The 26,758-nt window shown below is 35.9% G+C and overlaps 1 protein-coding gene across 6 annotated transcripts in view; it reads left to right on the forward strand.

Moving 5' to 3' along the window:
* COL11A1 (collagen type XI alpha 1 chain) overlaps positions 1-26,758 on the forward strand; it is a 135,545-nt gene that overhangs the window by 68,735 nt on the left and 40,052 nt on the right. For all 6 annotated transcript variants that reach the window (XR_001876803.1, XM_017827245.1, XM_017827246.1 and 3 more), the window contains 15 exons: positions 734-787; positions 867-911; positions 4,197-4,250; positions 5,169-5,276; positions 8,755-8,808; positions 11,432-11,485; positions 13,573-13,617; positions 13,745-13,798; positions 13,888-13,932; positions 16,968-17,021; positions 17,868-17,921; positions 19,985-20,038; positions 20,933-21,040; positions 21,761-21,850; positions 22,156-22,209. Coding sequence is in view for 5 of the 6 variants with exons in the window: in XM_017827245.1 (XP_017682734.1) it covers positions 734-787; positions 867-911; positions 4,197-4,250; positions 5,169-5,276; positions 8,755-8,808; positions 11,432-11,485; positions 13,573-13,617; positions 13,745-13,798; positions 13,888-13,932; positions 16,968-17,021; positions 17,868-17,921; positions 19,985-20,038; positions 20,933-21,040; positions 21,761-21,850; positions 22,156-22,209 (927 nt within the window). In the remaining variant the exon portion in view is untranslated. The remainder of the gene's footprint in view (positions 1-733; positions 788-866; positions 912-4,196; positions 4,251-5,168; positions 5,277-8,754; positions 8,809-11,431; positions 11,486-13,572; positions 13,618-13,744; positions 13,799-13,887; positions 13,933-16,967; positions 17,022-17,867; positions 17,922-19,984; positions 20,039-20,932; positions 21,041-21,760; positions 21,851-22,155; positions 22,210-26,758) is intronic.

Genomic DNA, 26,758 nt, shown 5'->3' on the forward strand with positions numbered 1-26,758 from the left:
CAATTTCAGCCAAATTTGATAGAAAGTTCAGTTTCTCAGAGATGTTAACAGTCTAAAGGTTTTGTGAAAAGACACATTGGAATGAGGAAAAAGACACTAGCAATGTCCCCATTAGTGAAAGATTTTGTTATCTGTTCATCTCAGACATTGGCAAATCAACAGAGCAGCTCAGCCTCACACAGGGATATGTTTCCAGGCATCTTTGTTTCCAATGTTCACAGAACTCAGTTTCTTTAGGCACAAGTCAGTACTGATAGCACCATGAGCCTTTTAGCTTTCAGGCTTGGAATCTCTCTTTTTTTTTTTTTTTAAACTATAACTTTTATTTTCCCCATTATTTTTATCTCTACTTTTGACTTGTGTCAACATCATAATTAACATAAATTTTCTCCAGTAAAACACCACTGGTTTCTAATCCGCATCTATTTTTTTGTTCCTGATTGTTTGTTACTATTTACAATTACCATTGTTTCAGATAATTTATATTGTAGATAGCTACTTCTAAAATATACAAGTAGATCCAAGATCATAATTCTATTAATAGTTTATACTGACATTGAAGGGTGCTTTGTGATGTCTTAACTTTTCTTAGTGGCAGGCAGCCCAGTATTATTTTGCTGTTTCACACAAGACTGCTGCATTATAGTGAAAGAATAAGGATTAGACTCAAAAGAGAACTGCTTGCTAACCAAGTACTATACAAACAAATGTTCTTTACTCCAATATATTTTAGGGCCCTCCAGGTCCTCAGGGTCCAATTGGCTATCCAGGTCCTCGTGGTGTAAAGGTAAGATTTAGTTATTGGATTCCTCCCCACACCCCTTTGAATATATGCGTGTAAGTAATTCTTTATATTCTTCCTTTAGGGTGCTGATGGTGTCCGTGGACTCAAGGGATCCAAAGGTGAAAAGGTAAATCTGACTGCAGTTAATTCTTTTCCCTTTTTTCACTGCAACATCTTCTGTCTCCTTCACTGCAGTGTGCTTTATCTTGCAGCAGTGGGTTTATTTTTGCCTTTCCCTAAGGACATACAAAGCCCAATTTCTAAATCAGTGACCTCCATGGTTATTTATGCTGGTACAGACTGAATATAAAACCTTCAGATGTTAGAATGGTTTTGAATCCTCTTCACACCAGTTTAAGTAATTCTCTCTAAGGTGCCCTTAAGTAGAGAATTAGACATTCCCTCTCTTGTTGGTAGATAACTATAGTGGATACTGAGAAGCTTGTGCATGAGTGAAATTTGTGGTGACAATACTGTATTTTATCTGTTTTGATAGAGCTATAAGATAGATTTGTATTTTTTATATACTTAGTATGTACTTACATACTTAGTGCAATGGCTTTCTAGGTTCAAGGTATTTTTGTTCCAGATCTTTGGCGTTGTCAAAGTGATGGACAGCCCCAGTCAGATACATGTATATAAATGTGAAGAAAGCTCTTATGTTCCCCTGAGACCATTAATTGTATGTGTAGAGCTCTTATTAGAGCAAACACCAGCTACTGTGAACTATACTGAGTGCTGATGGTTTGCAGTGGCTGAAACTGCAGCCAGTATTGGTTTAAATTCATACTTCTCTCAGCATTCAAAATAAGAGACAGATAGCAAACCTGACCACACAGGCAAATTCAGCCTTGTGGCTCTGGTGGCTAATGTATATATTTATAGATATTTCTCAAGCAGAAGAGTCAGTCTTGCCAAAAAGCCTTGATTTCAGCACTTGGCTCAGATGCCAAGAGCTGCTGGATATTTTCAAGCCTTCCTAAACCATGGTTTGTCTAGTCTGCATGCTCACTCTAGAGTTGCTCATTACATTTAAGCTGAAAAAGTGTGTGTTTAATACCTGTGGAGACTTGACAGTTCAAAACCCCAGATTTTTCTAGTGCCTTATTGAGTGATTAATATCCAACTCAGATAGAATACAGGACTCGCATATAAATATGCTTAAGATATGTGTGTGTATACATCTGCTTGTATCAATGAGTACTGATTAGCATAATATTCACAATACTTCTGTGTTCCTAAAAATTGATCTCACAGTTGCAGTAGACTGTGAACTCTACTATATACCTCAGAAGGTCACACAAAGATATTTCATAGTCTGTCCTCTTAGTGCTTTAAGGGTGTGTTACACAGGCCTTTTTTTACTGAAATTATTCAGATGCCATTACATGGGTGAAAGCACTACGAGAGACCAAAATAAATAAACTTACCATTCAGGAAAGCCTCTGTAGATCTGAGATGGTCCCAGGGATATCAGAGGAGGCCTTTCTCTGTACCAGTAAATGTAACTAGAACTCTTTAGCTATTTTATTTTTTGTTAACAGCAGAAGAGGAAATAGAGCATTCAGCTCTCTCCTCCTACATGGAATAAAATCAACCTCTTGTAGATCTCAATAGCTGGAACCTCACTGTGAAAGCTGAAGAAGAGTTTCAGTTCATTTGGCAGCAATTTGGTCAGTAGTTGGCACGTGGTCAGTCCTTGCTGATATGTTGCAAAGTGTTCTCATGTAATTATTACTGTCCATGGCCATAACTGAGCAACTTTTACAACTGAAACTTTTTTGATGTATTCTTCACTCTGCCTTTCACCTCTTTCTAAATTTTAAGAAAGGCCACCTTAAAATTTTAATTTATGCAGTAGAAGATGACCATATAAAGCTTTGTTTCGCCATCTAGAAAGCATGGCATACCTGCTTTTGGAATGGTTTTTAGCCTATTCTTTTTGACAGAATCACACGAACACATTCTATTAAGAATCTATATTTACTTGTTTGGTTTTATTTTTTTTTTAATTTTGATGTCTCCCTACCTATTTTTAACTGTTTACCACTGGCAGATCTATTTCTATCACCCTTTCTAGGGTTATTTGTTGCATGCAGTTTGACAACTTCCAAACAAATTCAAAAGAGCTTCAGCCTTGCAGTCCATCTCAGTTGCTGATCAGGGAGAAAAAGCTTTTGCGGGCCCAGGAATGCAAAACGCAAACTTGTTTTTTTTAAAGTGAGGATGAAATACAAAGCCTTCTTGGTTTTTTTTCAGTAGTGTGGAGTACATTATCACTCTTTCTTGGCTTTATTGACAGTCCAAATATTACTCAGGTTCTAAGTCAGCAATATTCTTCAGCATATAAAAAAACTAATGGTATCATAATAAAACATTTTACTATGTGTTTATTCATCACAAAGACCTTTGCTGCCAGATTATAACTAAGCATCAGATGAAAACTGAGTCAATTATCTTGGCTGTCTGGATATTGGAACAGTAGTTTTATGATGAGTTAGTCTAAGAAAGCTGAACCAAAAGCTGATCCGTTTATGCTGAAGCAAGACATAAACAACTCCACTGAACACATCTGGAGATTTCTGTTTGCATCTGAACTAACTCATACAGGTGTAAATGAAACTTGTCTGAGTACTATCTGCTTGTACTTCAGCATGGAGAACTATTAAATTGCTTGAAGTAAATTCTCTGCCAGAATTTGTAGGCAGTAAATAAGTAATTCTCACTAGGAATAACAATAATGTGCATCTGGTTTGCCACTGTATATGGATTCAGTCTTAATGTTAATTTTTTTCCTGCTTTCTTTCAACCACTTCAGCCAATGAGAGTAGACAGAGTTGAGTATTGCTGGACATCAAACTGCTGATAGAGATGTCTACTTCTTTTAAGTTATGGGCATTATTATGTCAGGGGTTTTTTGTTAATTTATTAAGATGTCACAACTAGTCAACTTTTTGATTTCCTTTCATGATTCTATTTAGAAGCTAGTTTAAAAGAAAAAGGGAAGTTCTGCTGTCAAAAAGAATAACACTGAATAATTGGCCACCAATTTTTTCTTTAATAAAATGGATGACCATATTAAAAAGAGCGATAATCAAAAACTGCTTGGGAGTTAAGAAAGGACTTTGCAAGATAATTCATATTGAAACAGAAAAGTTACATTGCTTCTATCTTTAACTAGATTTTTCAACAGCTGTTATTAAAAACTTTCAAACTAAAAAGTAATTTTGAATAGTGCACAGCTATATTTTCTATAAAATAGTAATAGTCATAGTAGATTTTCTTGTATCTGAAGTTCTTGCTTTATGCACATTATTTTAATCTGCAGTGAACATATTTTCTTAAATCTTTTTTCAGAAAAAAAAATCCTCTTATTACTAAAAGTCTTTAAATGAATTTCTGTCTTTTTTAGGGTGAAGATGGTTTTCCAGGATTTAAAGGCGACATGGGTCTTAAAGGTGACCGGGTAAGCATTTATTCATAGCCCATATGTTCTTAAAAGTTTAAGTGTTACTATTTTGAAAGGATCACTAAAATAAAAAAATATATTTTAACAAAAAATAAAATAAAGGCTAGTAGTTTAAATTATTATTATTCCCTGTGCATGCACAAATTTGAGGCAGAGATATGGTTCTTGTGAATCAACAATGGCACAGTTATAAGGAGGAAGTGAATGTCAGTCTTGAATATCCTTTTCACTAATCTTCTTCCTAGGGAAACTCCTTTTTCAGATTCCAAGATCTCCGGTATTTGCCTGAGGACAATTTATCTATCTAGGATAAAGATATTTCTCTTCCAACCCAACATCTTGCAAATCTCTGTCAAAATGTTTATTTAGCCCAATGGGTGATTACATCCTTTCATAAGAAGTATTGTGGAGGTTCTAAAAAAACTCCTTAGAGGCTCCTGGCCTGTATCTGTTGTCTGTATACATAAAGATGGTATCCACATAAGTACTTAAAAGACAGGATTCTTTCTATGGGCTGCCAGGGTGTCTTCACAAGAATTTGGGAAAGGAAAAATAAGAATACACAATTTACAAATGCAACTGTCTTCAGGCAAGACAACTAGGCTCTTACACTTGTGAAGGTAATACTCAGTGTCTAATTTGTATGTATTTGCATTCATATGATGAACATAAGTAGTAGTATTTTCCTAATGGGAGCTTGAACAGGGCTTTGAGCAACCTGATCTAGCTGAAGATGTCCTTGTGCATTGCAGGAAGAACAGATGACCTTGTAAAAGTTCCTTCCAACCCAAACTATTCTATGATTTCAGTCTCTATTTAGATTAACTGGAAAGTTATTTTCAAGTAATGTTAGGTAATCTTTCTAATATATTCACAAAGGCAATTGTTCTATATTTATAAGGCAATGTATTTTAGGGAGAAATTGGTCAGCCAGGTCCACGAGGAGAAGATGGTCCAGAAGGTCCAAAAGGTCGAGCGGGTCCATCTGGGGATCCAGGTGCTGCTGGTCCAGCTGGGGAAAAGGTCAGTAGCCAGAAATCAACATAAACATGGCATTGCCTCATAACATAGGTGGAACCCATAAGCTTCATCACTAAAAAAAGAAGTCTCCATATCTGCAGAATCTTTAGCTACCTAGTAGTAGTTTTTATGAGACACGACTAAAATAGACCACTGGAGTTCACATTTGAAGAAGTATTGGGAATCATTATTTTGTAAGTATACAAAATGGCATTATAGTACTTCACCAGTACGTAAGGCAACTGCATTCTTATCCCAAATTATATACAATGCATGCCAGCTGTGGAAAACACAATGCAAAGAAAATAGCTGGGCACAACAGAGAATAAAGATGCTGCTGGAGAGTGGATTAATATTGAGACATATTATGACAAACTGTGATTTGAAGATTGTTTTAAACAGAAAACATATCCTGAATAAAAAAGTCAAAAGTAATGTTGTTGAAAGGGAAAGGGGCTGTTAAAATGGGGGACTGAAAAAAAGGATGGTGGCATGAACTAGAAGACAGAACAAGCACAGAGATAAGTACAGATCTCTGTAGAATCCTGATCTCAACAAAAGCCACTTGAGTTTGATACAGAGGATTGAAAGGAGGCTTAGGAATGGGGGTGCAGGTACTATATTTCACTGTGTGGCAGCACCAGAAGGGAAAGGTGATTTCAGCAGTGGTAATTTGAATAACTGGGAAAGAATGATAATATAAAAAAAAATTAAACAAAAATTACGGTTCAGAAATGTATATACTACATTTCACTAGAGTGAATGCTGATGAAAGTATTTCAGTTTTTTGATGAACTATGGAATTAATTCTACTTCTGTCTTGAAAAGCATAGGACAGAAGGTGCATTTTACATTTTGTTCTCAGTTACACTGTCTTTGAAGTAGTAGCAGTTAGTATTTTCCAGCAACATCCCATCTCACATGATAATTAATTATTCTATCTTTATCTATATACACTCTTTGAAAGTATACACTGAAATCTTAAAAAGTATGTGGTGCTACTAAAAAGGTAACAAAGTTCACAGCTAAGAGTTTTGTCAGGAAGAAAAATATGTGTTCAACAAACTTGGAAACAAACTCTTTTCATCCAAAGCTGCTATGTTTTGCAACTATATCATTAGTAGAACTTCAGAAAGATGTTAGGGTTATAATTTGATCATGTCATTCATAAACTCTTAGAAAAGTGTATATGCAAAAACTCAGTTCACTCATTACAAAAAAGATTTACTTAACTATTGGGAATTATTTATTAAATTATGTTTTCTACAATTTTGCAGGATACCTCACCAGCTAGGTCATTGAATTGATTCCTTAGGTCATGAATCAAAGAACATAGAAAAAAGAAACTCAGAATTATTCTCTAACATGAATGCAAGCTGAGTTCACACCAGAAAGCCAGTGTACTTTGTTTTAACTAAGTCAACAAAACAATCCAGTATAAGAAGTTATATTATCTTCACCCACAATATATTTCTATTCTCCAGAAAGAACTATATGTTTCATGACAATGGTTATTTTCAGTATTGCTGACTGACAAAAATGTAAGAATATTTGGAATCCTGTAAAAATTGTTATTGTTGTCATGATGTATGCAGAATAATTAATTCTGGACATCTAGGAAATAGTCCATTTTTCTCAAATCTTTATAACCTAAGTAAAAGAAAACCAAAGTAAACCAGATCAAAACAAAACAAACCTTTTTTTTCTTAATATTTGGTAATTTCCAAATATTAATTTGAGTTGTTTTTAATTCTTCATATTCAAATTACTCAGTATTAATATAGGTTCATGTTTTCAAGCAGTTTTTCTTCAGTGTGACATATTTGGGACTCTGACAGTCTCACAAGTCCAGAATCTGAAGCTCTAAATACCAGAAGACATTTGAAAAAAAAAAACCATTAGCTGGCCTTGGAATTTTAGACCTACAGTTTTCCCTTTTCTGCAAATCTTTCTACCTTATCTTGCCCATTAGAATTCAGGCATGTTCTGTGGATATTCTATGGATACTTGGCCAGAACAGAGTGGGTCAGAGAGGAATTCTGTGGTGTTGGTCCTGTGATATTTATTTTAGTTCAAAAACTAAAATAATCTTTGAGAACTCTTGGGCCTCCTCACAATATTAGGAAAATATATAAAACCAGTTATAAATGTTCTGTTCTCCTGTCATTCCTATGATGTATTTAATGCAAAGGTACTAGTCTTGTAATGAAAGTAATGAAATTGCCAGAGTAGTTTCTTGGTCACTATGTTCAACTGATTCTGTGAAAAGAAAACTCTATTTTCCAAGTAGGTCTAAGGCTGAATTTGCTTAATTAAGGAAATCCCAAGTAGGGTGCCAAAAAAATGGGGAACATATCAGGAAAGAGCTTATCATTAAAAAAAACCATTTGTATCCACAGTCAAAACCTAGGGAACTGGGCTTGCTTAATCATAAAATAAGGGATAAAACTTCCACTGATTTTGGCAAGAGTTTGATGCACTGTCATGCTACAAAACATTTAAATCATTGCAATGCGAGCAACTTGTTTCAGTGGGGCAAAAGTGGCAACATTATAATTATTTTCATAAATGTAAAAATTGTTCTTCTACAATGTCTCACCAGACACATACAGTTGCAAGAATATGATAATATACAACATATTTTTCATGTGTTGCATTTTTTACCAACAGACATTTTTTGGCAAATCTCCATCCCCATACAGGTCTCTCCTTCCTATTTTTCATTACCTAAGGTTACTGCGAGTACCTTATGATACTCTGTAGTCATATCTTTTCTATTGAGATCTTCTCCAAAATGTGATAGTCTGGAAAAAAGACAAATTCTTCCCCAGAGTTCCCATCTTTCAAAGTCTGAAACTGCTTTCCCTTGCCTTTGAAAGCGGCAAACGATCACTCATCCTCTAGAGGTCTAAAGAGACCAACTCAATGGAGTAGGGTACTGTATTTCATTTCTGAGAATGGCTGATGTCAGTGTTGATCAGTCCTTTCTGAACATAACAAGTTTTTAATATTTGTTGACAAATCTATTGTCAGCAAATAGTCAGTGGGGCATGATTTATCATAGTCTCAGTTTAGAACTATTCAAGAAAAGCATTGATTCTTCAAATGCCTATTCATGAAAAGTCAACTGTCACACAGTATAAACTAAAAATAATTTCTTCTCACTTAAGCCTATTAACAGCCTGATTTCTTAAAGAATATTAATTGTTTAATGATGTCAGCCCCACAACACTTCATGGGGGAGAAAAGAAAACACTGAGGCATTGGTTTCTCTGGATTCATTCACTGGAGTGGGATTTTTATTTAGGTTTGGGGAACTAAGCTCACTGGTGATTAATTTTAAAAATGAGAAATTGATTTAATTGAATATTATATTCCATGAAGTATCATCACTCCATGTTGAGAAAAAATTATTTTGTATAGAAGTTTGCTGAACCACTAAGGAGATAAATTAAAATTTAACACTGCGTTCTTATTACAGGGTAAACTTGGTGTTCCTGGATTGCCAGGATATCCAGGAAGACAAGGTCCAAAGGTGAGATGTAAATGAGCTGTATATTGTGTGCTTTGACATTAGTTATTTTATTTGTGTGTTTGCAGAAGCAGGGTGTGGACATCAAAGAAAGGGCCATTTTTCTCATTTTCTTTCTTGGCAGTCATATTTTGAAGTAAACTCTTTAATAATGTGGGAATCCCTAAGTTAGGCTCTTTATGGAGCAGTATATTTCCTCTTCTTAAGTATACTGCCTTCAACCCTTTGCCATGTTCTCGTGCTCTCATGACGTGTTTTTGTGTAAGCATCAGAAACTGGCATGCAGTAAACAACTTGAAAATTAAGGAATTGCTGATATGCTTGAAAGAGAATAAGCACTATATGGACCACTAAATGGATGCTGATAGTGATGGGAATTTTCGGTGTGGTACAAGGATTCCATTTGTGTCATTACTGCTTCTTCTATAGAATAAGCCATTTTTCTTTGAAATATATAATTTACTATTTTCATCAGGTTTTCCTTTAGCTTCTTTTAAGACAAATGTGACAAAACCCATGCCTACCTCTATCCTTCAGTCATCTTTTACATTTGTATTGCAATAGAAAACCATGCTGGGAGCTTCCAGTTTAAGTGAAGGATTTTATTTTTAAAACATTTTAATGAAATATATTTCTATCAAGGATGTTCTAACACAGCTTTAGGAAACAGGCAAGCTCTCCTTTCTGAGATTAGCAAGAAATAAAAAATGGAATAAAAGCATAGTTCTACAGACATTTCTTTGTGTAGAGGAGACCAGTAGGAAGACATTGCACCTTCAGACTGTGTCAAATAAGACAAATAAGAGTTCTTACATTGTTCCATTCTAATAACAAAAATTATAGAACATTTCAAATAAAAATTGATTGATTTATTTCCAACACAGACTTGGTCAAGAATTTCCTTGTATTAAATTTTTATTACATTAAAATTGAAAATAGCTCTCAAGCTGTGTTCACTGTTCACTCTTCTAATTTGTTGCTTAAATTTCCAAGAAAGAATAATGACAGCTACAAAACATAACTCACTGGAGACTTCTTTGGAAACTTATTCACATTCCAGATCAAATTAACACCAGGGAGTAAGAAAAAAAGCAGCAGAAAAATACGTTAGCTGTGCAAAGCAAATAGGAAATCTTATCCCAGTACTGTCAAGAAGGTTCACACCATTCTTTTTGCTGATACTTACTTGCTTTTCATGATTTTTCTTCTGAGAATTGTTCTTAAAGTACTGCCATTTGCTCATAATTTTCACTATACCTTTTTTTCTTCAATCCAGTCCCTCTTGATTAGCACAATTTCAAAAGTACTGTACGTATTTACAACCAAGTCATGCCTATTAGTGCCCCATCATTCGAGTCGTGTATTTACTGGCCTTTTAATTTTAAAGAACGTGCTTGGGCTTCACAGACTAGAATTTTCAGTTTCATTCATGTATAAAGTTATAACTGGTGAAGAATTAAAAGGCAAGAAAGAGAATGAAAAGGAAAGAAAAATAAAAAGAAAAGGAAAATAAAGGAAGAAAAATTTTCCTTTTCTCCCACCAGTCAATATCAGTCAGGGTGTCATTAGAATCTGTGTTTGTGGAGGTGTACTGCCCCTAAGTCTTTTATGGATAATTGGAATGATTGTGTGAAACAAGTTTCATTAGAGGAAAGACATAAGTAAGAACAAGAGGAAAAAAATGAAAAAAATAATTACATTTCAAAGAAGAGCACCAAGAAATTATATTTTAAGCTTTTGTTATATGCATTTTATTTGCCACTAAAATACTAACGAGCTGCACAGACAGAGGTGCATTATCACAGTAGGGAGTCTGGCTAGTAAGTTTTAGTGGCTGATGAAACCAAACACTCTTGATTTTCATCTCCAGTCAGTTAAAAGTGTATTTTATCATGTCTGTCACCTCTTTGACCTGAAGTCCCTTATGGCAAATTAGCACCTTGGCAGGTAAAAGATCTGCTGTCCCACTGAACCTGTCTACCAGAAATAAATAAGAAAATAGTACAGATTAGGCTGGGCAGTTAGCAAAAGAAAAGGGGAATAAAAAGGGAGGAAAGAGGAATAAAGCTGGGAGCAGTTTCAAGTCAGATACTCTCACAGATTCTGCTTATGCATGAATTGTATGTATCAGTTAAACAAAACTGTCCAGTGGTCAATTTACAAAAAATAAAGCATCCGAAGTACTTAACTTACAACTCAGTAAAGTGAATAGAGCATGTGGCAAAACCCTACAATTTTTTTTAGTTATTTTTTTAAAAGAATTATTATACTGTGATGCAACAAGGCTTTGTTTGTTTGTCTGCCTTATGATACAGTTATTTCTAGTGAGCTTTTACTAATTATTTCTTCTCTAAAAAAATTGTACAGATTTAATAGGTCTTTTATTGTCTAATAAAATGAAAAATAATGTCCATTCTATATATTGATTTATTTTTTTTAATGCATTCTGGACTTGAAGCATTATGGTGAGTTTATTTACAGCTTTCATGAGTGCCATCACACTTGCAAGTTTAACATGTACAATGTGCATGATTTTGCACTTGTGCTTTATGTGGAAATTAAATATTGACTATACTACTGTTTTGCTGTTGATATCCTCTGATATTTGCACTGCTTTCTTACATAGGGCTCGACTGGTTTCCCAGGATTTCCTGGTGCCAATGGAGAGAAAGGTGCAAGGGTATGATAATTCATTCTTGCATGACAATTAACTTTTGAAACTCTATGCCATGGGAAATCACCAAAACCCAAGGATACAAGCTACTGTCTAAAGAACTATAAAACAAGGCTTTCCACATTTAAGATGGACCTCTATGTGTCTATACTGAGACATTTTTTTATACTTTAAGGTATTAATCTAAATATACAAGAACTGGGATGCTTTCTGCTGCATATGCTGCCATAATCATATGATTTGAAAAAGAGGAAAAAAGTCACCTTTGCTGAAGGGGATTTTTTGGACAGTATAGCTGTCCAAAGAACAAGAACTGGCAAGAACTATTTTCCCGTATCCCATGAATTATCCTACTACCATGCAATTTATCCTCAAGGAAATTCAACTTGTATTTCATAAATATTCTGATTTGCCACAAGGTAGTTTTTTTATAGGCTTAGCTTCAAAAAAGCAAAATATACCAGACAAGACGAAGAATATATACTATTACATATATTAAAAAAATATAAAATTACGTCTTTTCCTGCTTTGATGGAAGCAGGTGAGGGAAAATCTGTTATGTATATTCTTCAAACTATAACAATTAAAAATAGATTAGAAAAAAGGTCACTGTGCTGTTGTCTCTAAAGCTCAGTTGCACATAGCAGAACATGTTAGAAAGATGATGAAATTAAGAGATGAGTCAGAATTCGTAGGTGATAGCAACTTAAACTGAAGTAGCACATCATTATTCTTAGGAATCCATTTTAATTTGTATCACAAAATAAAGCAGAAATTCATTCTTTTAAGATGAACCGTATGAAATCCAATTGCACTTGCACTGCTTATGTATGGTTTAAATTTTTCTTGTATTATTTTAGCTAAGATAAAAATATGTTGTTATTTACAGGCACAAGCAATAAAACAATGTGCAGTTCATCCTTTTTAGGAAAAATGACACATGATTGCTAATACAGATACTTTAGAAAGCAAGCAAAACAATAGCATCAAACAGCAGACTTAAAATTATGAAAATCGAACTATGTTGATCTGTTATCTGTTATAAAGCTTTCAGTTCACATAATAACACCATCAAACTACTTGTGTACTTAAGTATTAAGCTGATCATCAATAAGACCATAACTGCTCGTTTTGTAATGAGAATCAGATATTGTTAATCTTGCCTGAAGGGTTATCATTGTGTTTTATGCTACCACGCATACAGGTACTAGGAAAGACAGTCCTTGTCCCTGAGATCACAAGCTGTGTAGCATTTCAAAAACAACACGTAATTTTTATTTTGATAAGTGAAATAAAACCAACAGAAAAAAAAACCTGTCAAGAAAGCAGGTGTGTGCTTATAATTGATTTTTGGTAAAGGCAAGTTTTATGCTAAAACATCTCTGCTGATTTTTTGTTGCTGTTTTGTTTACCTCAGAGATTAGAAAGTACCAGTCATCAAGTTCCTTTTTCTACCTGAAGAATACTCTCTTGCATTTTAAGATTTTTTGTGTTACAATGCATAGCAATATTAATGCAGAACCTAAAGAAAAAATTCTGTTGAGTATGATCAGGAGATATATTAAAGCAAAAAATTAACGGCTAGTATTCAGGTAAGTTCTGTATTGCTGTGCAAGTGCAAGTAATTTTGGTAGCTATTACAGTCCTCATTTCTGTTCTAAATGAAGAGAGGCTTGCCCTTCTTTTCTCTATTAACCTGTGGAGTTGTGCATGGGAACCTGGGAACCTTGTCTTCAAGGCTGTTATTACACTGGAAATGATACCAAGTCCTTTAGACTACTGCAGAGGGACTCCGCTTGTTGTGTGCCATCTTCACTACTATTTTAATGTAGTTTAAAATCATCTAATGCCTCTGACAGAATCTGACTCTGAGGCAAATTTAGCACATTTAGCCACAAGTCCCAGTGAACTCAGAAAGATAATCAATTTTATCAAGGACCATGATTCTGTAAATTGAAATGCAAACTAGATAGTTAAAGATAAAATAACTTTTAAACTTATGGGAGTTGCACTCTGCCTCCACTTCAGTAAAAAAACTTTATCTTACAAATAGAGTGTCTGCTAAGATGATTTCTGTCAACTTTTCTCTCTAGGGATTACATGGCAAACCAGGCCCCAGAGGACAGCGAGGACCAACAGTATGTTCTTTTGATTTGCAATGTAGAGCCTTTCCTGTATAAATTACCTTCAATATACTGTGAAGATTTAATTTTATTTGATTATAGTATCCAATACTTATCAAGCACATCTGTGTTAAATTGACAGGGTCCAAGAGGCTCAAGAGGTCCCAGAGGTCCCACTGGGAAACCAGGTCCAAAGGTAATGGTCAAGCACACTGTACAGATTTGCTACAGGCTGATTTTTTTAAATAAACCTAAATCTTTGAACATATTGTCTTTCCTTTCCAGGGTACTTCAGGCAATGATGGTCCTCCTGGCCCACCAGGTGAAAGGGTATGTGAAAGCTGGTTTTGTTTTCCCCCCTAGATAGGAGTGTGATTTGAGGGGGGGGGGGTTGTTTTATTTTCAGTTCTCCTTCTCAGATCTTTGCGCTTCTTTGACCAGAGTAAAAAGAACTAATAAAACCTTAATTCTGATGATGCTTTTTACAAAGTTATGAATGGGGTGGCTGAAGTTTGCTGAAAGCTTCTTCCATCACTTTTATACATGTAGGACACAGAGAATACATACACATTTTGTGTTATATCCATGCAGTTTATATATATCCATGTGAGTTACAGGTGTACTTACCAGCTTATGCCCTTCAGAATTGCCTGCTTACTGCAACTTGCTTCCTGTTCTTTGGATTTGCAAACACTCAAGTCACTTCCAGAAGATTCTTTGTTGAAGCAGCTATGGTTTTTTTTTGTTCTGATCAGCTAATTCCCTTCAACCTATTTTCTTCGTGCTTCAGAAAACCTATTGTTCTCTCTAAAACAAAATTTTCTGCTTGCTGTTATCTTACCAATCAATACACAAATCTAGTATACAGTCAGCTCATTGCACAGCAGTATATAGAAAAACAATATTAATAAATCAGATTTGTAATAGCAGCACTTGAAAACCAACTCAGTTTAAGTGGATGAGTTTCCTGCCAAAGTATTTTTGCAAAACTTAAAAAACTTTTCTTTTGTAGTTATATTTCATTAAATGCTAATCTTTTTCATATAGGGAACCCGTAGATCTTTTCCCAGTATCCACTCCCAGGTGCCAGTGTTCTCTTCAGGAGGGAGCTCCTTATGCATTTTCCCCAGCTCCATACTGTCACTTTCTTTTTTTACATTAACTAGGATGGTGGATGGAAAGAACTAGGCTTAGTGCAAGAAAGGAAATGTAGGTTGCATTACACTGAGGAGGAAGATCAGAGACAGACTACCAGAAGGTAAATAGCAGATCCTTTTGAAAGAGGAGTTTGCTGACAGCTCCAACAGGTTATGAGGAAGAGAAATTGTGGGGACACCGAAAACAATGAGCAGATCAATCCAAGATGAAGGATCCCTGGAGAAAAACTGATAGGAGTGAAGAGATGAAGAATCATAGAGCACCATGTCTCATATCACTTGTGTAATATAAGTGTGAGGTATCTTATTTGATTCCCAATAGGGGTGAATGTCAGCCAAAAAATAAATCTGTCATTTCTACTCCTCTGAGACAATTTCAGATACCAGACATGTAAACATTAAATAATCTATCCTGCGTAGCTGCTGTTAAAATGAAATTTTAAGACAGAAAAAAAATGTAATTTTGATAGCATGCTGTTAGTATTCTAATGCTTTTTCTCACATAATTCATCAGTCCATCAGTGGACTTTTTCAAGCGAAATCATTAATGAGAAATAAAATGCAAGTTTTTTTCTTTAAAAAGCCTCAAGATGTGATAACAGTGGAAATTTATGAGAAAGAAGGTGCAATTAACTGTAAAATTTGAATTGTGCTCCTATAACCCATTTTCTGAGAGTGACCGATTTCATTCATATATTTTGTAGAGTAGCTGAGTCAATTTTATTAGTTTTCCTCTGTAGAGCTCCTCCTTTTTTTTTTTTTTAAATGTTAAGCTTTATGTTATATCCAAAAGCAAATGAGAAAAGGAGTGTATTGGTGTGTTATGGAGGTTTCAGAAACAGCCTTACACCTGTTTTTGAAGAAAAAAAAAATTATGGATAGTGCAGTAAGATCACAAAGATTTCTCCCTTGGCCTAGCACTTCTTAGTTGACTCAGTTTTAGTATTTCAGTATAATGAAAGTCTGCCCTGGAATAAGATTCATTTAAGGGCAAATTCTCCCAGGGTGGGCACAAGGGATCCTCTCCCACAGCTACATTTGCACACTGCTCTGCCTACTACAGGAGGCAGCTGTGCTCTGGAACTGATCCTGGGCTCTAAGGAATGAGGCTTATGGAACTTGGAAAACAGAACTTTATCAGAGGAGCAGAAAGATAGTGTAATTAGGGAGATGTGGTCTCCTTCTTCAAGTATTTTGCATCAAACCAACATTTCTAACATACTTTGACAGCTAATGTCATAGCAAAACCACACATCATATACCAGGTAGAATACAATGAAGACTTGCTTTATATGACTAGAGTACCTGTCTCTGCTGTGGAACCATGTAAAAGTAAGTTTTTAAGATTGTTACACTTTGACTTACTACACTAAAACTAAACAGCAAAAATTATTTTCATAAGCTGGCATAGTCCCTTTCAGCATATCAACAATAAACTTTAAAAGCTGGCCTCTGGTTTTTTTAATGACAACTTCAGGAACAGCAATGTACTACTGGTACTTTGTGTAAGTATCTGTGTATATAGATGTATTTGAACATATTTGTATGTACCCGTGTATGTGTACACTTGTACATACACGTGCACAATGCATTAACTCACCCGATCAGCTTTAAATTTGTAAAACATGAAAAGTTTCTCTCTCAATATATATGTATATATACAAAACTATAACAATAAAATGTTCATACATTATGAGATTTTTCAACTATTTTTCATTATAGCAAAAATTCTGTATTTAATCCCAAGTAACTCTGGAAGGCTTAATCTATTTGGAAGTTTGTACTGTTGTACTGGCTTGAAATATTGTCAGGGTTTAATAATTGTCAAAGATGACTGTTTGACTGAAAGTTAAAGAGATGACCAGACCATTGACTAAATCCCATGGTTTATGCAACATAGAAAAACAGTGCTTGTTACTCACAGTTGGTTCCTATTTTGTTACACACAGTTTTAGGAGTCAGATGCAAACATGGTTTATACAAGTACTTCTCCTCTTTTCTTACTGCATTCCTACACAAGCAGTATTGCTTTCAGGAAATCTCCTCCAATTGTTGCTACCAATATTTATGGCAGTGTAGCCGAGGCTTTATATTTAAATCCAGATATTATCTACATAGTTCATATTTTTTATAATTGAAACAAACTCTTCAATCCAGTGTCAAGGCAGCTTGAGTAAAACTTTACTTATTTGGTTGCCTTTTTTCCAGGGACCACAAGGGCCTCAGGGACCTGTTGGATTCCCTGGACCAAAGGGACCTCCAGTAAGTATCTCTTTAATTAAGTATGTGCAGCAACAGGAATGTTAATTTCCATAGTGTCCCTGAAGTGACTATTTAAAAATTTATATGAGGGATGGTTTATGTATAGATTACAAATATGCTTGTTGAGCTCTGAGGCTAAGGACTCACATATTCAAAATGATCATTGGTGCAGCTCATACGAAGTTCAGCATAATATACCAAACTGCAAATCTTCTAGTGTGTTGATCCAATGTCCAGGTCACACACTGAGTTAAAGCAAAATACTACTTTGCTGGTGTATGTTTTCTTTTAACAATTGATTCTTTGAGGAAAAAAGGAAGAGGAAGGAGACATTCATTAGTAGCAGAAATGCGTAGAAGTAATAGCACATTTGAGCTGCTGCCTGAACTAGTTTTACTGCTCCTATGGTGTGCTTCTGCTCATGTGGAGTAAGTACAAAAGCATCAAACCACCTGTGATTTTTTTTCACCCATGCATTTGTTACTTCTATTTCCAATGCCAAACCTGCAATTTCATTTAGTACTCCTATAATGCTTAGTTTTGTGTTAATTGAATTATTAACCAAAGAAAAATGGAAGTATAGGGTTTTTCCATTATTTCTGAATTTACAGAAATTCATTCTGACCATGTTTGTATTTGTCAACAGGCATTCTCCAAGAAGTTGTTAAAACACATCAGGGAGGACACAAGGAAAAAATATTATGAAAATCCTACTTGTTTTATATAGGAGCAATTAAGCTTTACCAAATACTAGTCTAGGGAAAAAAAAAAAAAGAGCAGAGATTCTTACAGCTAATTGCACACTTTTTTCCAGAGTGTTTTGATTTATGTATTTTACAATTTCAGGGGCCACCTGGAAAAGATGGCTTGCCTGGACACCCAGGACAGCGGGGTGAGACTGTAAGTAAATGTGTTAGTGTTGTAAACCCCTAGAGGTCATGGTTATGTGATCAAAACTAAAGAAATAGAGACAACAGGGAAAAGGTAAAGAGGCTGGCACTAAGAGGCTATATATCTGTACTTGTGGTTGGTAGGTAAGGCATGAGAAAGCTTTATTTTGTTTCCGTGATACAAGTGTGAGGTTATTCTTTGCTATGCCCTGTTAGTAGCATCGCAATGAGATTAAATAGTCAATACAAGTAAAAGAGATCAATACCCAGATCTCAATTTTAATTAAGATTTTTGAGGCAGTAACTATACAGTTCTTTTCTCACTGAATGCTATGTATCATAAATAATAACATAACAAAAAGTCTTATTATTGGTAAGCAGCTAGAAAACTGAAAAGCCAAGACCTTTGGAAAGTAGGATCAAAGATGACTTAACCTATTAAAAAAACCCTTACATTTGGAAAGAATCACAATGAATAAATTCTGGCATCAAAAGTAAAAAAAATAGCGGAATAGTTTTAATGGAATTATTTTTAAAAACACACTATTTTTGTAGCACTAAAACCTTACTCATATTCCACTAAAGTAAAATAAAATTCTTACTTGGAGAGAAAGCCACAAATGAATTTAGAGAGGAATTTTCTCGGCATGTATTTTAAGGTCCAGCATCACTGGAAATCTGTTAGTGACTGGTGAATCACTTCCACTGCTGGAAGGAGGAGCACACACGTTGGAGTAGCACATCATTCTGAAAATCTCTGTTTTCTTCTGCTAGTGCTGTAGCATTGTGACATAGTAGTGCTTTGCAATGATAGTGGCTTTTTTTTGTGTGTGAGAGAAACATTTGGTCTTTTGCAGCTTTTCATTAGCACTCTTTTCTGCCCTGTGTATTTGTATACTTGGACCAAAATGTTCAACATTCCTTCTCTTTTCTTACAATTGGCTTACAGACGAAGCTTTGACTGTGTAAAGGAAGGGACACTTGAATGGTTCCATCTGTAGCAGTTCTGTTTTTCTGTCATTAGAACAAAGGGGTACTTTTGTCTTTTTTTTTAAATCTGGATCATTTCATAGGTCTCAGTTTTGTTCAGTTTTGGGCCAAACTGAACAATGATAATATCTGGCTAGCGACCAGAAGAGAATCAGATTAAGAAGGGTAAAAAAGCTGAAACTGGAGAAGGGCCCAGTGTTTGTAAGAAACTTGGACCAGATCACACCTTAGTTTTTACACAGGTGAGCAGAGTAGGAGGCAGACATAGGCTGTTAGATAGGGAATACTATGTAGAACCCTAATGTGATACAGCAGTGAACTCTCCTAACACACTTCCAGTATTTGAAAGAAATAATGTAGCATTTTTCAAAGATACATTAAACAGTGCTGTTATAAAGTGAGGTTGTCATTCAGTTTATTGACTAATTTTGGCCTAAAGTCTGGAGCCACTGATTAGAAAATGAAAATTCTGTAAAATTTGCCAGTGTTCTAAAAAACTGTCTCAAACCCATTTCTTCTCTATTCTCTGGTTCCCAGTTTTTGTCATCACATCAGTTTCTCATTAGCGTCATTCTTTTTGTGGTATTCGTGGTGCCTTTTTTACCATTTCTACATAACCTTCATCTTCCCTGGATCTTTATTTCTTTTTGTTTTCTTTCTGTCTAACCTCCACTTTAATGCCCCTCCAAATTAATACACCATCTGTGTCTTTCTTTAAAAAGCATTTTTATGTCTGGCTTTATGATTCATAATGTACATATATAAAAATGTATTTTCAACTGTCTTTTAGCTGCATCACTTACGCATTCAAACTCACCTAATCAAGTTCACCTAGAGAGATCTGGAAAACTGACAGCAATTTTTACAGCTGTATCACCTCAGAGAGACTGGAACTGATAGATACAGGAGAGATTAATGATTTCATTTCTAAGTATACACAGGAAAATAGGATTTCTCATTTTTATTTCCTGAAGAGAAAGAATTGTGATATGGAATTTCTCTTTCGCCTCCTCAGCATAGACATGAATTTTGCTCTTCTATATCTTGTCCAGGGTAACATAATTTTCTATAATTATTTCACAGGGTTTTCAAGGAAAAACTGGTCCTCCTGGTCCTGGTGGTGTTGTTGGCCCTCAGGTACACAATTTAATTTCATAGTTAACTCCTTAAGATCTAAGTTTAGTGGTTATATTATGGCTACAGCAGTCTCTTTTGTTGTATTAGAAGGACCATATCGATGGTTATATTAAGTTTTTTAAAAATATGCATAACAGTATTAGAAAAGTATACATCAGTGATTCCACAAAATATGAAAATGTTGGGGTTACCTTTCCACTTTCTTTTTTTTGTGTGTGTTTTTTTTTCATGTGATTATTAAGTTAGTGATTTCCAGAAGTCAAGAAGGCAGATTTCTCTATCATGAAACGTTTTAGAAAGACTTTTTTGCTAGAGGACAATTTTCAGTCACTTTTAGCTTGTGGAGAGATTATCAAAATTTCATTTGATCTAATCTTAGTAATTTGCAACTAAATCAAGCATTTAGATTGCATGAACTTTTTTAGGTAATTCCCTCGGTGAAACTTTTCTGCTAGTGAATCTGAAGAGAAATCTTTCAACTCTCCTCCCTTACAATTCATATTATTCAGAAAAACAACAGTACAGAAGTGTTTCAAGACAAGAATAGTACATGAATTTCTCTCCCGTGTCCTTTTTGTAACCTTCTCCCAAACACGCTGTGTTTTAAAGCTTCAGTGCTTAAGGAACAAGGTCAGGATTTCACCCTTTGGAAGCTGTACAGACATGTCTGCAGGCAAAATGCAATGCAAGATTTATTTTATAGGACAAAGATATTTTGTAAGTCAGCCTTGCCTGGAGGGAAGGTGAGGAATGTATGCTAACCAATGGTAATACTGTTTTGTAACAGATACTCATAACAGCTAGATATTAATAATCTGCTCCTCTCCACTTCCTCCCACACCCCCAAGACATTAAAATACCTTCAGGTGACTAAAGTTTTACTCTTTTGCTTAGGGTCCTACTGGTGAGACCGGACCAATTGGTGAAAGAGGTCATCCAGGTCCTCCTGGTCCACCAGGTGAACAGGGCCTCCCAGGTGCTGCAGGAAAAGAAGGTGCTAAGGTATGATGTGGCTTTGGGGAACAAATTGGAAGGGGCAGATAAACTGCTGACAATGTGACATTTCAAATCATCATGTAGGCATGCAGAATGAAATCCAAACATACAACATAAAGTCATGATTGGCACGTTTCACCCAGAAGGATTTGAAAGACCGGATGTTTCCAATTTTAGAGCCGTGTCTGCTTCCACTGAAATAATGAGAATTCTCTTGAGCCAATTATTAGTATTTTTGTAATAAAAACTAAAAAAATATTTTGCACACACTACACATTCAATATGGAAATACTTAGTAATGACATGTTCACACCAAGGTGGAAAATTGCACATTGGCATTTAAAGTCAGATGTGTAGTAGTGAAATATTGCTTATCTAAAAATATTCCTTATCTAGTTACTATGTAATTCTATTCAGTCTTTCATTATAAATGGGTATCTTAAATTTTTACTGAATGTGTCTTTAAAGTTTTTTTATGACTTTTTATGTATTTCACTATTTTTGTATTCTATAACTAGTACTATATTTTGTCAAAGTTTGTTATAAATTTAACCATAGACTATTGTACTGGTAATCTTCAAAGTGAGTGAATGGGTGGGAGCACAATCTTTTTTTTTATTACTATAACTAGGATATGGTGTTTCATTTTCATCACTCATTTAACAACTAATATGAGCATTTTAAACGTGGAGGGTTTTTTTAATCAAAATGTAATGTGTTTCCCAGGGTGATCCAGGCCCTCAAGGCATTCCTGGGAAAGATGGACCAGCAGGTCTTCGTGGTTTCCCTGGAGAGAGAGGCCTTCCAGGTGCTCAGGTATAATATAAGCACTAGAGCAATTGACATGATATTTCTAAATATAAGAAACAAAAGATTAACTCTTACTTCATGGAATCTTCTGCTGTGCTTAAAAATGAATGCAGTAGGAAATCAGACCTCAAACATTCAACTTTAAGTATCATTGACTATATAAGAAAAAAGGAATTTATGCAGGTTTTTGTCTTTGGATTTTTACATTTTTCCTGTTTTACATTTTTCCTATTACATGTGTTGCAAAAGTAAGTCTTGAACTTTCCAGTTTAGTAGACAAGCTTTTTTTTCTTTTTCTTTACATTTTTTAGGGTCCAGCTGGTCTGAAAGGAGGGGAAGGCCCACAGGGTCCACCTGGCCCAATGGTAAGTAACCATAATAATTTTTTGGAAATATAAACAACATTACCTAGTAACCTTTTTTCTTGTTTACATGCTGTGATGTTTTCATTAATGCAGTCTGTAAAACAGCAGACAGATCAGACTTCTACTAAGTATCCATACTAATAAACATTCAAAGAATGTGAAGGTTGAGAGTATCTAAAGCCTTCTGCTACCAGTAGATAGATTTACTTGCTGCTCAATACTTGCCACTTACACAAAGTAGTTTTGAGATGAGAGAAGTTTTCCGTACTGGAAAAATCTATGGATAGTGAATGATGGACCCATGCTGTTGCGGTGGGTTCACTTTGGCTGGATGTCAGGTTCCCCTCAAACTGCTCTATCATTCCCCTCCTCAGATGGGCAGGAGAAGAAAAAAATACACTGAAAGGCTTGTGAATCAAGATCAGGACAGGGAGATCACTTACTAGTTACCACCATGGGTAAAATAGATTTAAAATGGGGAAAATGAGTTTAATTTATTTTCAATTAAATCAGAGTAGGATAGATAATGCAAAATAAAAACTAAATCTTAGAACACCTTCTCCCTGGCCCTCTCTTCTTCCCAGGCTGAACTTAACTCCTCATTTTTGCTTTATTCTGCCCCAAGCAGTGCAGGGGGATGGGAAATGGGGGTTGCTGTCAGTTCATCACACACTGTCCTTTGCCACTCCTTCCTCCTCACGGGAAGGACTCCTCACACTCTTCCCCTTTTCTAGTGTGGGGTCCCTCCCATGGGAGACAGTTCTCCATGAACTTCTCCAGCATGAGACCTTCACCTGGGCTGCAGTTCTTCATGAACTGCTCCACCATGTGTCCCTTCCACGGGGTGCAGTCCTTCAAGAACAGACTGCTCCAGTGGGTCCAGTGGGTTGCCTGTGGGGTCACAAGTCCTCCCAGCAAACCTGCTCTGGCATGGACTCCTCTCTCCATGGCCCACAGGTTCTGCTAGGAGCCTGCTCCAGCCTGGGCTCTCCATGGGGTCACTGCCTCCTTCTGGCATCCACCTGCTCTGGTGTGAGTGTCCTCCATGGGCTGGGGGGGGCACAGCTGCCCCACCATAGTCTGCACCACAGGCTGCAGGGGAATCTCTGCTCCGGTGACTGCTGCACCTACTTCCCCTCCTTCTACATGACCTCACAGTCTGCAGAGATGTTTCTCTCACGTATCTTCACCCCTCTCTCCAGCTGCAGTTTCTATTCTACATTTTTTCCCTGCATTCTAAATACATTATTCCAGAGGCACTACCACTATCACTGAGGGACTCAGCCATGGCCTGCAGCTGTTCCATCTTGGAGCTGGCAGGCATTGCCTCTGTCGGACACAGGGGAAGTGTCTGGCATCTTCTCACAGAAGTCACCCCTGCAGCACCCTGCTACCAAAACTGTGCCACACAAACCCAATACTACTGTATTCCCTTTGTACAACTGAGCAAAATTATTTCATACAGCAACTCCTTCTCAATATTTTAAGCTCAACAGTAGAATATGCTTAAATTTACCTATTCTCTGTTGTCATTTTTTATGCAAGGAAGTTCTACAAGGATGCACTGGTATTCAAAACACAGTACAGTTATTCCCAAATGTGAAGTGTGTCAATTTTGACTGTTGACAACTTATTTATTTCATTTAGTGCAATTGAAGTAAAGGAAAAAAAAATATCAATCAGTGTAGCTATTCTTGTTAGACAAAAAAAATAATGGAGGAGCTGAAATTCTGTGTATTTCAACAATGAAGCTCTCTTATGTTCCAGCAATTCATATTGAGATTAAAATGCACTAGACAAGGATAAAAAAACCTCAAAGAGTATTAGTAGTATTAGTAGTACAAGTACTACTTGGTACTTGAATTCTTAAAATTGGTTATTGAATTCTTAATGCCTTTTGGCATCTATTCTTTAAAACGAGAACTTGAATTTGTGAATTAGTTGTTAAAACTGTGAAGTACAAATATATTCCCAAAAGGCACTGAAACAAGGTAGCTGGGAATGGAATGAAATGGAATAGAAACTGGTAGGGAGAGTCAAAAGGGATATCACCTTACCCATCTGAAGAACCTGAAATGTTAAAAGAAAAGGTGAATCAAAATCAAGAAAGCACAGACCAGAATAATCTCTTCAATCTAAAGGTCATAGCTTGATTCTTTGTTAGAGGAGCCTCTAAGGCTGGACTGAACTCTCAAGCAGATAGTTCAGGTGCAATGAACCAGAACTCTTCTGAGCATGCACAAACCAGACAGCACAAACATACCTGACATTTAACACACCCCACTTTGCCAGACAGGATGTCCACACAGTAGCAGTGCCACTCCTGTCATAGTTCCTCATAAAGACACATACATAAGGTTGTGAGGCAAAAGCACGTATCTTATTTAGTGATAGTTGTCCGTATTCCGAAATACATGTGTTTGAATTTAAATTCAGATGATCTATGTTTTTCTAATTCCCATAGGGTGTGTATAAGTTAGTGTTTTAGTTGAAAACACTTTTTGAGGAGGATGTCTCAATTATCCCCATTTACTATCTTTTGGTTCACATCATGGAGCTTTCTCAGAGCTCATGAATAGTATTACTTTCATGTGAAACTAAATTGATAGAGAAAATCCAGGAATTCCTATTAATGCTCCCCAGCTAATGGGAGTTCACTGCCAGACTAGAATTACCATGAACTATAGTGCAGAAACATAGAGAATATGAGTGTCAGGAGCACAATACCAAGGGCTTCAGTGTAGAGATCCATTCCTGTTGGGGCCACACTTTCTGCTAAGGTAAACAGTCATAGAAAGAAACACTTGGGAGGCTAAGAAATTTTTGCATATGTTTTTTCCAATATTTAAGAAATAAATGTAGTGGTAGCAAGAGTGGAAAGAGAGTTAAAGGGGCAGTTTAATATTTTTTTAAATGCTTTGAGTTCACTGTAGTACAAGCAGACCACTTGAGGTGCAAACAAGCACCAAGTCTCCCTGAAAGTACTCCAGGAGTCCTCAGTGGGATTTTTATCCATTTCATCTTTAATTACTAACTTTTTATCTTGAAACAGTTTTTTAGTGAAAAAAAGTTGTAGAGGTGCCCTTAATACTGGGTTTCTGTGCATCTTCAAGGACCAGAATTAAACCACAATAGCTTGCTTCATTTTCACAGTAGGTCATAGCAGACCATGAGCATCAAATAATCCTAAAATATTTTCCCATCTATTTTTAGCCAACAGCGGGTACACCCAGAAGTGTAATTATAGTGGAGTCTTCATTTGCCATTTATAATAGGAAGAGAATTCATGCCACTGGATGACTTTCCTCCGATTCTCTGCCAATACCAATTGCTTCCAACTAGCATATATAGTCAATTATAAGGTTTATTTGGCTAGCAGATACATCTGCAAGCATACCAAACAAATGACTACTCCAAATACTGTGCATGCCAATTACTGTGTTTAGAGGGATTTGGACAAAAGAAAGAGATGCATGAATGCACTTCAGAGCAAGGGGGCTTTTCTGTTGGTTTGGTAAGGGGTTCATGTTTGGTTTTTTGGGTTCTTTTTGTGGAGGGTTTGTGGCTGGTTTTGTGGTTGAGGTTTTTTTGTTGTCGTGGGGGTTTTGTTTGAGGTTTTTTAACAGCTCTCTTTTATCTGCTATCTTTGTCTTCTGTTTGTTTTCTTCCCTTCTCATACTACTGTGTGGGATGCTGAATGCTGATGAGAGAAAGCTCTTTGGAATGTCAAGCAGTCATTTTTCATTTGCTCATTTAGGAATAGGATGCTCAAATTAGACTCAGAATAAGCCAGCTGTAGGCTACCCAATTATTGGTACTGAGCTATCTAGAGCTATTTTCATCCCTCTGATAACATTTTGCAGTCATGGGGACCCTCACTTGTTGAGTATTTTGTTAACCATTAGTAAAAAGTATTGCAATGGATACAATAGCTATAGGTACATATTTTGTCACAGAAAGTGAGATAAAACCAAGATTGATAATGAGTTTATAGTCTGTATAAGAGTATTACATGACAAAACATGACACTTCCATTCTGTAGAGAAGTTTTCTTAAAAAACCCCATGAATTAATAGAAAGGTTCCAGGATATGAATACTACTGCAAGGCCACAGGTTAACAAATAGTGTCATAATATAAGGAGGTTGTTTCATAGTGGGACAGAGTGACCAAAAAAAGATAACAAACATAGAAAGAGAAAACAGACTTAAGAAACTGCCTAAATGCCTTTCTGAGTTGTGACTATGATTTAATGTGTTCTGCTTTGATCAGAGGCCATTCTCACAGAGAAGGGAGAGGTTCCCTGAAAACAGAAGGTTTAGTCCATGTTCATACCCTGGTGAAATGCAAAGATAAATGTGAAAAGTTGGCTAAGTAAAAAGAGCTACTAGAAATTATGGCTACTGTTAGTGTCTGCTGTCTGACATAGGAAAGATCTTTGAGTTATTTGGGTTTTTTTCATCTCTATTCTTGCATTCTACTGATGAGATGACCTAAAATTGTTTAGTTTATGAGAGCTGACAAGATCAGAGACCATGGTAGAATGGCTG

This window comes from Lepidothrix coronata, unplaced genomic scaffold (genome assembly GCF_001604755.1).
Source record: "Lepidothrix coronata isolate B3197 unplaced genomic scaffold, Lepidothrix_coronata-1.0 Scaffold136, whole genome shotgun sequence".
Taxonomy (NCBI): Eukaryota; Metazoa; Chordata; class Aves; order Passeriformes; family Pipridae; genus Lepidothrix; species Lepidothrix coronata.